This window comes from Oreochromis niloticus, linkage group LG18, assembly GCF_001858045.2.
Source record: "Oreochromis niloticus isolate F11D_XX linkage group LG18, O_niloticus_UMD_NMBU, whole genome shotgun sequence".
NCBI lineage: Eukaryota > Metazoa > Chordata > Actinopteri > Cichliformes > Cichlidae > Oreochromis > Oreochromis niloticus.
Window position 1 is genome coordinate 27,861,821 of NC_031982.2, and position 13,253 is coordinate 27,875,073.

General features: G+C 39.7%; 3 protein-coding genes across 5 annotated transcripts in view; all 3 read right to left on the reverse strand.

Annotated features, from left to right (window-relative positions):
- Nucleotides 1-13,253, reverse strand: part of LOC100701285 (sodium- and chloride-dependent GABA transporter 3) — a 29,531-nt gene that overhangs the window by 5,475 nt on the left and 10,803 nt on the right. For 2 of the 3 annotated variants that reach the window (XR_003214983.1, XM_025900542.1), the window contains exons 1-3: nucleotides 1,961-2,048; nucleotides 298-471; nucleotides 78-212 (exon numbers count right to left, since the gene is read on the reverse strand). Coding sequence is in view for 2 of the 3 variants with exons in the window: in XM_025900542.1 (XP_025756327.1) it covers nucleotides 78-212; nucleotides 298-451 (289 nt within the window). In the remaining variant the exon portion in view is untranslated. Of the gene's footprint in view, nucleotides 1-77; nucleotides 213-297; nucleotides 472-1,960; nucleotides 2,049-13,253 lie in introns of those variants that run through there. The other variant, XM_019348347.2, reaches the window with a different exon arrangement.
- Nucleotides 7,106-10,481, reverse strand: LOC109195701 (uncharacterized). Its single transcript, XM_019348348.2, has 4 exons — nucleotides 10,276-10,481; nucleotides 9,231-9,386; nucleotides 8,895-8,990; nucleotides 7,106-7,509 (listed from the first exon to the last, which is right to left on the reverse strand). Exons 1-4 carry the CDS (start codon nucleotides 10,375-10,377, stop codon nucleotides 7,192-7,194), a joined length of 672 nt encoding a protein of 223 aa, XP_019203893.1. The 5' UTR covers nucleotides 10,378-10,481; the 3' UTR covers nucleotides 7,106-7,191.
- On the reverse strand, nucleotides 10,732-13,245 carry LOC112842927 (uncharacterized). Its single transcript, XM_025900543.1, has 2 exons — nucleotides 11,777-13,245; nucleotides 10,732-11,316 (listed from the first exon to the last, which is right to left on the reverse strand). The coding sequence occupies exons 1-2, from the start codon at nucleotides 12,927-12,929 to the stop codon at nucleotides 11,312-11,314; spliced, it is 1,158 nt and encodes a 385-aa protein (XP_025756328.1). The 5' UTR covers nucleotides 12,930-13,245; the 3' UTR covers nucleotides 10,732-11,311.

A 13,253-nucleotide genomic window follows, 5' to 3' on the forward strand; every position in this document is an offset into this window, starting at 1 on the left:
TCTGTGGAGCTAATACAACATGAACATTGAAACCTTATTTTCCCTGCAGATTTAATATTTTAATTGAACAAATTCACCTTGTGCCAGTGGACACAGTTTCCTCCAGCAGGTGATAAATCCTTCTTGAGTGTACTGACCAAATGAAGTCTCCATTAGGAACAATGGTATTCCACACACCACAGCTAAGAGACAATATGGCACCAGAAAGGCACCTGAGAATATTCAAACCAAGATGATTATGTAGCATCGAATGTGATCTTTTTTATGCTACTCAAGGCAATGATCCTTTTAATTCACCTCCACCATTCTTGTAGCAGAGATAAGGAAATCTCCACACGTTGCCCAGACCCACCACATTTCCTGCAACGACCAGAAGATATTCTGTTTTGTTTGCCCACCGTCCTCTGTCTCCAGCAGTGTTCTGACTTCGCTTTACTCTTCCTTTGTTCATCTCAAGATGAAGGACTTCGCCTGTTGTGCAGTAGAAAGCTTTAAGTGTTTTGGTGTAGTTTCATTAAGTTATGAACAATATAAATAGAACAATATAAATTATTATAACGCTTTGGGAATGCGCGTGGCAGTTGACCGGTAACAGTCATGCATTAGGCACTTTGCCGTCTCCGCAGGGTGTATGCACTCCAATTACGCGCGATGACTTTACTTTTTTCCCCCTTTGTCCCCGAAATCTGTGTAGTTATCACAAAAATAAGATTTTAGTAAATCATTTGGGTCACAGTAATTTGGCCAGGTGTGATGAAAGGGTTAATATTGGAAAATTAACAGTCGGATTATGCAAAACGGTGTTTTGCATAATCAGAGTTACCAGATATGCGTTCCTGCGTTGGCAAAACGTCCTACCGTACGTACTTGATGCACATTCCTGCTGTCATACAATTCCAGCATAAATTTTGCAGATATGCCCCTGTTTGCAGATATCTTGTATGAAAATTCACACATGGAATTTGTCGCTTTTTATGGAGTTTTCGCAGTGAAGAGAACTGAAACCGTTAATCAGCAGCCGAGACAGCAGTTAAATCCTTCAGCATCCTGCGGGTGTATTTGCGCAAAGATCGCCTGCAAACCGGTGATTGGAGATGTTCGGGAGGTTCGAAACTCGTCTCGCCTTTCTACACAACTTAATTAAATCTGATTGGATCTCGAACATTTTTATCTCCTTTTTATTCTTTGACGAAAGTGTGAAATTTCATCACAGAATTTTGTCCTGCAGTTTCAAAATAATTGCATTTTCAGTAACCAAACAACAATACACATAGATAACTAAAACAATAAAGTCACATAGACAAAGACGAGACAGACAGTTACGTCCTTTGAAATTAAAGGTTTGGCTTTAAGTCTGATTTGATTCTATTTTCAAGACTTGCGGACTTTTCGACCACTTACAGACACTTACAGGAGGAAGCTAACCATATTTTTTTTTTTATGCTTGCAGACCTTGATAGCGGTGCCAGTTTTATAGGGACTTACAGACTTGTGAAACTGGTTGAGTTGAAGAGCCAAACCATTTCTACTTATAATTTAGTTGTCGTCTTGTTTTCGTCAGAAAAAAAAGGTCGTTGACAAAACTAATATTGGTCAACGAAAGTAACACTGCTTTAGAGAAGGAGCAGACCCGGAGAAAACGCGAGTGTTTACAGGTATTTGTGAGAAAGTGAATAAACCAAAAACATTTGCAATGACACTTTCCTTTGTTAGTGTTGTCAAAACTCACTCTCAACAACTCTCAAAATATCTTCAGACTGTTTCAAAGTGTTTTCATTATTAATTATATCATTATTTATCATTACCCAAAAAGATAAACATCAGTCAGAATCTTTGAACATTTTAAAGATTTTTCTGAAAGGATTAATTAGCGTTGAGGATGGATTCGCTGCTGGGGGGAAAGGCACCCCTCACACACACAAAGAAAATTAAATTTCTTGAACTTTATCCAGGTTCTTACCTGTTCGTTAAGAGATGAAGTATTGACCCTGACTTCAAGTCCAAGTGTCTACTACTGATGAATTCGGCTCCAGTGTTGCCAACTCCTCAGTAAGGAAAGGAAAGGAAAGGCTATTGGCTGTCCTAAAAGTCGCTAGAAGTCGCTAAATGACGTCATCACCTAATTTGCATAATTGGTCACGCTAATATAATTGTAACCTATGTTGTTGGAGAGAGAAATAACATCGTGGAAGAGACATAAAGTGAGTAAAAAACGTCCTAAATGCATTTAGAGTTTATTTAGAACTACAAATTAAATTTCTTTTAGCAATTATTGTTTTTTTAATGTCACAATTCCAACCCTGCTCCTTTACCCGGGCTTGGACCGGCAAAAGTGACCCGAAATAGGCACTCTGGTGGAGTTACTTTGTGTTTGTGTGTGTTTATAAGTAGTTTTAAACCTTGTGATCCACAAAACAGCATAAGAGTAAAAGATTAAAAGAAGAACTGACTGCGTTACAGCACCCGCTGCTTGTTGAGAGTAAAAGCGATACGCGCTTTCACGTCTTTTTTTAGCGACTTTTTATACAATACAATACAATACAATTTTATTTATATAGCACATTTAAAAACCCGAAGGCACACCAAAGTGCTTCACAGTAACATGTAGAGTCAACATAAATCAATAACAGGGTACAAATCAGGCACTAGCACAGACAGGATAGAGGCACTAACAGACCAGGAGATTTAGGTAAATACAAAATCTGCTAAGACAAGAACAGCAGTAAAATTAATAAAAAATAATAATAAATTTAATAAAATCTAATAAAAGATTTAACAGATTAAAATTTAAAAGATTAAAAGGGTGTTAACTGGTCAGGAAAGCCAAGTCAAACAGATATGCTTTTAATCTTGATTTAAAGGATTGGACAGAATCCAAGGCTCGAATAGAAGCAGGGAGGCTATTCCAAAGTTTGGGTGCAGCTGAAGCAAAGGCACGATCGCCTCTGGTCTTCAGTCTAAGCTTAGGTTGGGCCAGAAGTAATTGATCTGATGATCTTAATGCACGACAAGGGGTGTGCAAATTAAGGAGATCAGTGAGGTAGCTGGGTGCAGTGTTATTCAGGATTTTAAACGTGAGTAACAAGATTTTAAACTCAATACGATATTTGATTGGTAACCAGTGTAGATCGACAAGAGCTGGAGTAATGGGGTCAAACTTCCTAGTTCCAGTAAGAAGGGGAGCCGCAGCATTTTGAACGAGTTGCAGCCTTCGAAGAGAGAAGGCTGGGAGACCACAGTAGAGGGAATTACAATAATCTAACCTGGAGGTAACAAAAGCGTGGATAAGTTTTTCCAGGTCCCTATGTGGTATATAATGCTTAGCTTTAGAAATCTGGCGCAGTTGAAAAAAAACAGATTTAACTACAGATGATACTTGCTTATCGAGCTTAAAGGAGCTATCCAAATAGACACCCAGGTTACGCATAGAGTCAGAGAGAGAGTTAGCTAGGGGCCCCAGCAGGGCAACAAGCTGGTCTCGAGGAATATGGCTGTCGAACAACATAACTTCAGTTTTTTTCTCATTTAAAACAAGAGAATTTTCTGACAGCCAATCTTTAACCTCACTCAGGCAATCATACAGAGAGTTCAGTGATGCTGACAAATCATCAGTCAGTTGACAGTAGATTTGAATGTCATCAGCGTAAAAGTGGTAAGAAATATTGTATTTTTCAAATATGGAGCCCAAGGGTAGCATATACAAAGAGAATAATAAAGGGCCCAAGACAGACCCCTGGGGCACACCACAGCAGAGAGGGGCAACAGAGGAAGAGTATCCTCCTATCACAACAGAGTAGGATCTGTCAGTGAGGTAAGAATTGAACCAATTAAGGGCAGAACCCTTGATGCCTACAACATGCTCTAGCCTCATCAAGAGTATATTATGATCAACCATGTCAAAGGCTGAAGACAGATCCAGTAAAATTAAAACGGCAGGGCGACCAGAGTCAGCAAATATAAGAAGATCATTATAGACTCTTAGCAGGGCCGTTTCAGTGCTATGGTGAGGCTTAAAACTAGACTGGTATTTGTCTGTGATATTATTTGCAACTAAATAAGCCTGTATTTGGAGAAAGACGGCTTTCTCTAAAATTTTTGATAAAAACGGAAGCTTCGAGATTGGCCTATAATTGGCAGGGTCTTTCTGATCAAAATTACTTTTTTTAAGAACGGGGTGCACTACCGCATGTTTAAAAGCAGTCGGGACACAGCCCACAAACAATGATAAATTCATTAAGAATAAAATGCAAGGCCCAATTTCCTCAAAACCTTCCTTGATAATTCGGGATGGTAGGATATCATGCACAGAATTCGAGTTTCTCAGTTTTTCAATTATTCCCTTAAGAGTGGGGAGTGATAGCAGCTCAAAGTGAGAAAAGGTGGACATGCATCCTAAAACCGGAACGGGATTCAGCACAAGAGAGTGAGAGTGTGAAGCCTTCAGTAATAAAACTTTCCCACTAAAATGATTAAGAAATTGTTCACAGAGAGCCTGAGAGGCCGAACTCAAAGAGTCCGGACAGGGATTTATCACTGAATTAAAAATTTTGAATAACATTCGGGGGTTGTGGCTATTAGTCTCAATAATGTCTGATAGGAAAGCTGCTTTAGCTGCCTTTACGGAGTTCTGGTAGAGAAAGCGGCTCCTACAAAGAATGTCATAGGATATTTGAAGCCTATCTTTTTTCCACCTCCTTTCGGATTGACGGCAGACACGACGTAAAGCTCGTATAGTGTCATTTAGCCATGGTTGATGAGAAGTTCTGGGACGCTTCATCTTTTTAGGGGCCACAATATCTAAGATGGCACAACTGGTGGATAGCATAGCATTGGCAAAATCATCAACCAATGGAGGTGTGTAACAGTTTAAGTCAGTGAAGTCTGGATCAGAAAGGGCAAAGTTTAAGAAGGTCGTAATGAAGTTAGCCACAGTCTCAGAATTAATGATACGTACAGGGCGATGACAGCCTTTAGAATTTAAGAAAAAATTTATAGAAAAAAAGTCGCTAGGGGGTCTGAAAACTCGCTAAATATAGCGACAAAGTCGCTAAGTTGGCAACACTGTTCGGCTCTCCTCTTTTTAAATGCTGTTTGGTGTCACGTGTTTGGGCTGGAAGTCCAACATTTGATCTTTATGTTTTAAATTATTAATTAACAGACAGTTCTGCCTGAATATGTATGTTTAAACGAGTCACCCTAGGCCTGCTTTCAGTGTGAACATTAAACTTAAGGTCACATGTTTGTCAGAGTGACCTATTCAAATCAGGCAGAGACATAAACAATAACTTATTGTGGATGTGGATTGTAGATGTACTTCTGTACTTTTTCTGTCTTCTTCCTGTTTTTGATTTTCTAAATGTTTTAAGGTGCACTGAAAAAAAATGTTTTGTTCAATTTACTCAAATTTTTTATGACAAGTGGTTGCACGAAATAAATTTGTTTGAATCCAGAAATATTTTTTAAGTACACAGAATCTAATTTAAGCGAGTAAAGCCAACACATATTTTTAAGCTACTTTAACTTAACTGTTGTGGATACGACTTAGTCAAATAATATTAGTAATTCCAACTAAGGTCGTGTTAAGTGTACCAGAATAATTTGTTTCCTTTAAACTTATGTCCCAAAGTTATATTCAAATCAATCAAATTGTTAATTTCTCTCCATTTCAATTAAGTAAATTTTACTTAAAAAAAAAAAAAAAAAAAATATTGCTTACCCTGATTTGTAGTTCTTTTAATAACATCAATAATGAAAACTACAAAATTCTTTCACATCTTTTATTAATACAAAATTTGTTGCAAACAGAATAAGAATCCACATCTAAGGGAAATCGCTGTAATTTGTATAATACAAATTACAAACCTTTTGCCTATGAACTAATAGCTTTAAAAAGCTCTATTCAAATAAAACAGAAACAACAGACAAGAGAAATGTTAACCAATGTTTCTCTTCCTCTAAAAAAGAATAAAACACTGCCAGTGTATCACAAGTATCACAATTAGAAACTGATGCATCCACAAACTAACCAAAGTTTCAGACTTGCTGTTCTGCGATCCATATTTAGAAGTTGCATTTTAATAAGGTAATTAGACTTAAAACTAAACTTGTGTTTTCCTTACTGCTTATTGACCACTGTCTTTCCATTCTAGTCCTTCCTTGAGGATTCTGAATGTTTTACATGCAAAACAATTAATAGTCTTTAAAGTGTTACCAGTGTGCTGCAGTGTGGTAATCATGCATATATTTTGTTTTTTTTGTTTGTTTGTTTTTTTAAATCTGGTGAGTTAACACTGATTATAGGGCAGCAGCTATCAAGGACCGGAATAAAGAAAAATTGCTTCGGTAAACTGAATAATTATAAAGTTGCTCTTCAAGCTACTCAAATGTACCAAACATGAAACATTCATTATTGAAAGTTAAAATGTTCAATCAAAACATAACACATAACGTGAGAACAAATGATGGTTATACAAGAGTTTCACTCCTATTCACAAGAGCACCAGTCATTGGTAATTTACATAACAGCATTCTCTCTAGCGAGGAATGCCCAGACCTCTACATTGGAGAGACCAAACAGCCACTTCACAAGCGCATGGCACAGCATAGAAGAGCCACCTCCACAGGACAAGACTCAGCAGTCCATCTGCATCTTAAGGATAAAGGTCACTCTTTCGAGGATGCCAATGTTCACATATTGGACAGAGAGGACAGATGGTTTGAAAGAGGAGTGAAAGAGGCCATCTATGTCCACTGTGAGCGACCATCTTTGAACAGAGGCGGTGGTTTACGACACCAACTGTCTGCCATCTATAATCCAGTTTTGAGTTCCCTCCCCAGACGCCTTAACGCCCACTCACATCCTGGGCCATCTGACCTCAGGAAATCACATGATAGGGTGGGGCCAGGTTTCACAATGAGCTCACCCGAAACCCTGGCTGATTAGGTCCCACACCCACTTTCACACCTTGGCGCATGTGATTAGAGGATCACCAGTGGGTCCTTTGTCCCTCCTTGGGGGGATACTCCCACTGGGTTTAAATCTGGGACTCTCGGCCATTTGACCTTAGAACTGAAGAAGCTTCTTGGATGAGAGGTGAAACGTCTTCAAGCAACTCAAAGAAGTCCAGACGCTTTTCTTTGCAAACTCCTTTGACAACAGCATTCTCTGGATGTGTGGTTTTAGAAATCTTCCTATCCAGTAGCGATTTTGTTCTTCAGCCCAAGGACTTTGGATGGGGAAAAGCTCTCCCCCAATCCCATCAACACTTTCTGAATGAATTCATAATAGTGCCTCAATTCCTTGGGGTAGGCTAGGTTTAGTGCATAGATTACTCCAAGCATCAATGCACAAGCTTGGGCCGGAGATCCAATGTTGTCCATGACAATCTCGCCTTCAACAAATATTCCAATGTCATCATAATGTCCATTTTGTCCATCCTCCTTGTTGATGACATAAATGCCCATGGTGTGCTTCTTCAGGTCTCTCTGGATGTCATCTCCTTCAATGTCCTAAACATTTAATAAAAAGGTAAAAGAAAAACAATTAACTCTACAATTAAATTCCAATCTAGTCGTGTGTGTGTGTGTGTGTGTGTGTGTGTGTGTGTGTGTGCGCGCGCACGCGCACACACACACACACACACACACACACACACACACCTCTATCTAAAAAGTATGTGTATAGATGACTTGCTAACAATGACTTACCAAGTAGTCAAAGGACTTTGCAAAGAAAAGCGTCTGGACTTCTTTAAGTTGCTTGAAGACGTTTCACCTCTCATCCGAGAAGCTTCTTCAGTTCTAAGGTCAAATGGTGGGGAGTCCCAGATTTAAACCTAGTGGGAGTATCCCCCCACAGAGGGACAAAAGGACCCCTGATGATCCTCTAATCGCCTGAGCCAAGGTGTGAAATTGGGTGTGGGTCCCAATCAGCCAGGGTTTCGGGTGAGCTCATTGTGAAACCTGGCCCCACCTTGTCATGTGAATTCCTGAGGTCAGATGGCCCAGGATGTGAGTGGGCGTTAAGGCGTCTGGGAAGGATCTCAAAACCGGATTACAGATGGCAGACAGTTGGTGTCGTAAACCACCGCCTCTGTTCAAAGATGGTCGCTCACAGTGGACATAGATGGCCTCTTTCAAACCATCTGTCCTCTCTGTCCAAAATGTGAACATTGGCATCCTCGAAAGAGTGACCTTTATCCTTAAGATGCAGGTGGACTGCTGAGTCTTGTCCTGTGGAGGTGGCTCTTCTATGTTGTGCCATGCACTTGTGAAGTGGCTGTTTGGTCTCTCCAATGTAGAGGTCTGGGCATTCCTCGCTGCACTGTACAGCATACACCACGTTGTTAAGTTTGTGTTTTGCAGTTTTGTCTTTCGGGTGAACCAGTTTTTGTCTGAGTGTGTTGCTGGGTCTGAAGTACACTGGGATGTCGTGCTTGGAGAAAACTCTCCTGAGTTTCTCTGATACACCGGCTACATAGGGGATGACACCAACTGTCTGCCATCTATAATCCAGTTTTGAGTTCCCTCCCCAGACGCCTTAACGCCCACTCACATCCTGGGCCATCTGACCTCAGGAATTCACATGATAGGGTGGGGCCAGGTTTCACAATGAGCTCACCCGAAACCCTGGCTGATTGGGACCCACACCCAATTTCACACCTTGGCTCAGGCGATTAGAGGATCATCAGGGGGTCCTTTTGTCCCTCTGTGGGGGGATACTCCCACTAGGTTTAAATCTGGGACTCCCCACCATTTGACCTTAGAACTGAAGAAGCTTCTCGGATGAGAGGTGAAACGTCTTCAAGCAACTCAAAGAAGTCCAGACGCTTTTCTTTGCAAAGTCCTTTGACTACAATGACCTGGATGACTCAGAACCTTCACAGACGACTTACCAAGTACTCCCGAATAAGGCTTCCGTCCTCTTCACCAAGGTAGAGGCAAAGTGCCCTGAGAACTGCTTCCCTTTTCACTTTAACATCACTTTCAGCCTGTTTAAAGAGAGTTGCTGATTAAACCAATTTGGAAAACAACAACAACAACAATGTCTGACATTCGCAATAAGTAAATTTGATCATAAGTCAGTTCAAACATAGTAAATAAAATTTATATATGAAATTTCAAAATTTAGATTGCTTGGCTGGTGACCTAAAATGGCTTATTTGACTCACCAGTGACCTGCCACTTAAGACAAAAGAAATCCAAATAGAATTTGCAATATTCAGATTTACCTCTTGCATGATCTGCAAGTGGTGGGCAAGTTTCTGCCCAGAAACACCGCCCTTCTTCTGGAAAACTGTCATCAGCTGAGGTGTAATTCTGTCTAACTGTGCCGCGAAGGTCGTCTCCAGTTGAAGTGTTGTAATACGCTGGAATTCAGCATTTACCTGTATCACACACACAGAGAAAAAAAGAAGACTGGTGCTTAATCATTGGTATGATTATTTTGTTATTTCTTCATTAAATGCTACAATGCAATTGCCATCACTTCATAAAGCATGATTAGCATATGGGTTAGTATATAGTGCATGAAGGATGTTACTACTGTTAATCAAAGAAGAAATGAATGGCATCAGTCCATTTACCGGGTTTAAAGGGTTTTAAAAAGCAGATATTTGTCTGTTTCAGGTGGTTGGCAACACATTTTCCTGTGCTCTTTGTCCGCTGGTGGGAGTGTCTCACCTGTGAGGTCAACACCTCTTGGTGGTGAGAGGTCTTAGGGGTTTTAACTTGACCCATTTATTTTTTATCTTATGAGCAACAAAGTTTGTTCATCACATTTTTAATTTACATTTGTTTAGCACATGCTTTTAACAATCTGAGGCTAACTAAAAACTAATAGCTAAATAAAAGGTTTTAGGTTAATTCACAATTGATAATCTGATTTCACTCAATCTCACTCTATTAATTATTGAGATGATTAATCATTTCAATAATCAAACTCACTATAAAATAGTTTGGGCCCTATATGTAGTGCAAACTTAAAAAAATATTTGATTATTTAAGTATTTATAAGAAAAATCAAAAATTCATTTTATTCATGTTTCTACACTTTAAGTCACTTATGTTTTTCATACACAACTTGTATTTTAAGTGCTGCTCACATAAATACTCTGTATGGTACACAGGTCAAGCATTTAACGACACAATAACTATAAATGCCAGCCTCTTTATGCCTATATTTGGACTCGTCTTAATCCAAGTGGCCCAGATTAATTAATGTATAACATAAGGAATTACTGACAAGAACACTCAGCAAAAAAAGCATGCCTTTACCTCATTAATCTGGAAAAGTGCAGGCCACCTAGCTTTAAACTCCCCAGCAGTTGGACTTCCCTGCACCACCTCTTGTCTACGGTAGGAAAATGTTCTTGACATCTTCTGCCTTACATCTGAGGCACTGTTTCTTCGTCTGACGTCGGTCAAAAGCTCAACCCTGATGTTTTCTAGACTGTCATCCGTTTCGCCAGCTGGGTGTAATGGACAAAATTGACCTCAGCCTTTTTAGGTTTCTTAACATTTTTGGCTGGGAGGCAATCATCACTGGATTTGTTTTTCAAAGCATTTATAGTCACTTCAGGACAGCCAATGTTGCGCATCTTTGTCCTGTAATTAGCCATCTTATATTTCAGGCTAATCATCCAGCCATAGTAACCTGTGGCAGATGGCTCTCGCAGACAAGGAAATTTTTTGATCAGTGCCCCTGCAACTTCATCTATTTGGTAATTTGAGGATAAGCAGTAAACTGAAAAATCGCCTCAGCTAGCTTCTCTAAGATGTCAGATTTAACACCTGGAGTAATCTTGAGCCGAGTTCCAGTTTCTCTGAAGGTCTCATTTCCACGCTGAAGTTGCACCTCTACATTGAATGAAAATCGAGGAATAGTAAACTCGCGAGGCCATGCACATGATCTCAGCTCACTGTCTGACTGTGGTAGAATTATGGTGCTGTCTGAGTTGGATGAAGACGATGAGAGACTGGAGTTTCTTTGAATACTTTCTGGACTTGCAGAAGAGTCAAGACTGCATGTGGGATACTGCTTTGACAAAGATGCACTTGTATCCAGATTTGCCATGTACACAAGTTTGATTGTACTTCGGTCTTGAATGTCTTGCATTGATGTTATGTTCATAAACTCATTGTTGAAGTCAGGATCCATGAATTGAATACGAAAGTCTCTTTCAATTCCAAATGCTTGGCGAATTGTGCTCTGAAGATCAGTCAAAGTTCTTGGCATCCCAGATGGAACGTCAAGTCTCCTAAAATCATCATCTGCCACGATGACTCTCAGCTTCAGCTGCTCTGCCATTCTTCAATCTGATTTTTAAAGACATTAGGAGAAAAAAAAAAAAGTTAAAATATTGCATTGAATAATTTTATTAGGGAGCACGAGAGTGCAGAACTGCAACACAGGTTTACGGGTAAAAAGCAGTTTATTTAATTTTATTCTATAGCTTCATACTGGGTTTTTTTGCATACGTCAGCCAGAATCCTCAAAAAGTGTCACTTTGCTTTTAGTGGTATGTGTTGCAATTCATCCTTTATCAAAATGTTTTGAGCATCATCAATGATGTTTTTTTTAAGACCTATGACAACATGAGGCATGTTTGGCCAAAAGAACTCAAATGTAATGGAAAAAAATATTACCCTTGCGGGAAGTATCCAATCTTTATTAAAAATAAGCTAAAAATTTGTGGTACCCCTCCTGTTGCCATGAAGATAACTGCAACTGAACACATGCAACTGAACACATGCAATTGAAGACAACATTTACTACCTTCTATATGAATGAATCTTTTAAGTATGACCATTCGCCGGCCTCCAATCCTGTAATCTGCCAAGGGGTACTGGTCTACCAAGGCACCAAGATCAACGAGGGAGATGTGTGATGTGGGAAAAAGTTCAAAACCTCTAAAATGCTCCCTATACCAGGCACCCATCTCTTTGACAATGAAGCTCAGGTTTTCCTCCACAACAACCATTTGGACAACTTCTGCAAATTCAGGCAATCCAGCAGAGGAGCCATAAACTACAATCATGCCAGGCCTGTAGTTTGTTCCATTCACAGAAGCATTCTTTGTGAGCTGAATATGGGTAATATCAGGGAATTTAATCTTCAAGTCTCGCTGTACATCATGATGCAGAATGTCAACAGAGACAGTAGAAACAGCTGAGACAGTTAGGCTTGGCCTTACAGTTGTGACAGACTCCAAGTGGTATGCCATCATGAACTGATGTTTCACTGCCAGTGACAGTAGCACATTTTTAAAGCACCGTGTGTGACGAACAACCCGTTTGAAAAAACTGTGCTTTGCCTCGAACCTCATGGTCCACATGCCAACAAGTGGCCCAAAGAATTTAATCATCTGTGGATAATGCTCCACAAAATGATGTTTTGGTAACAGCTTCAGTCCTGGAAACAGCTCTTTCAACCTACATCTGTGGTCAGAGACTCTAGACTCAAGGAAAGCAATTGATTGTTCTGTGTGTACTGGTGCAACAACTAGTTCAACAATGTCCTTTAGGTCCAAAATTACCTGCCAAGCTGTTTCATCTGGAGGTACCAAGTGTCCTACCAACAATGGAAGGAATCGTAAGAGACTCCAATTTTCATGAGCATTTCCTCCAATGCTTTTGTTCTGCATGAAAGTCCTGGGAATAGCATGAGGGCGATTACTCTTGTCTGCCCATTTGTAGGGAAATGTCAGAATGGACTCATTGAGGCTGTCAAGTGTAAAATATTTTTTCAAAATTAAGATATTCAGGCAGTATGCCAACTCAACTAGTAATATGCCCTCAAAAATGTCATGTGCAATATCTGGAGGATATCCACTGCAAACACTGAAATGGGAGAGATGTGCAGAGAAAACACACCGTCTTTTAACACCGTGACATGGTTTTGCATTACTCTGTGCAGAACTTACATGCATTTCATGTGTCTCTTTGCTTCTCAGAGTAAACGCACCTGAACTAACCTCTGTTTCTTGAATATCAGATCTTTTGGCCTCACAAAATCTGCAAAAGTATTCACCTGAAAAACTCTCAATAAATCCAGAAATACTGTGTGCTCCTAAATTATCTGCTATGACACACTGTATTGTGCCCCTGACAAATTCTCCAAGATGTGCAATAAAAATCCCTTGACTTTCCAAAGTAACAAGATCACTCAACAACGGCTCTAGAATCTTTTCATATCCATATGTCTTTACATCTTCAGACTTGCAGAGTAAAGCCAGATAAATGGAAGTCAGTGA

Bases quoted from the DNA above. Each gene is read 5' to 3' on its own strand.
- LOC109195701 (XM_019348348.2), bottom strand. From the start codon at position 10,377: ATGTCAAGAACATTTTCCTACCGTAGACAAGAGGTGGTGCAGGGAAGT. The intron at 9,387-10,275 runs GTAAAGGCATGC...TGTGTGATACAG, and splicing joins CACTTTTCCAGATTAATGAG to GTAAATGCTGAATTCCAGCG. The intron at 7,510-8,894 runs GTAAGTCGTCTG...TTAAATGTTTAG, and splicing joins GCCTTATTCGGGAGTACTTG to GACATTGAAGGAGATGACAT.
- LOC112842927 (XM_025900543.1), bottom strand. From the start codon at position 12,929: ATGCATGTAAGTTCTGCACAGAGTAATGCAAAACCATGTCACGGTGTT.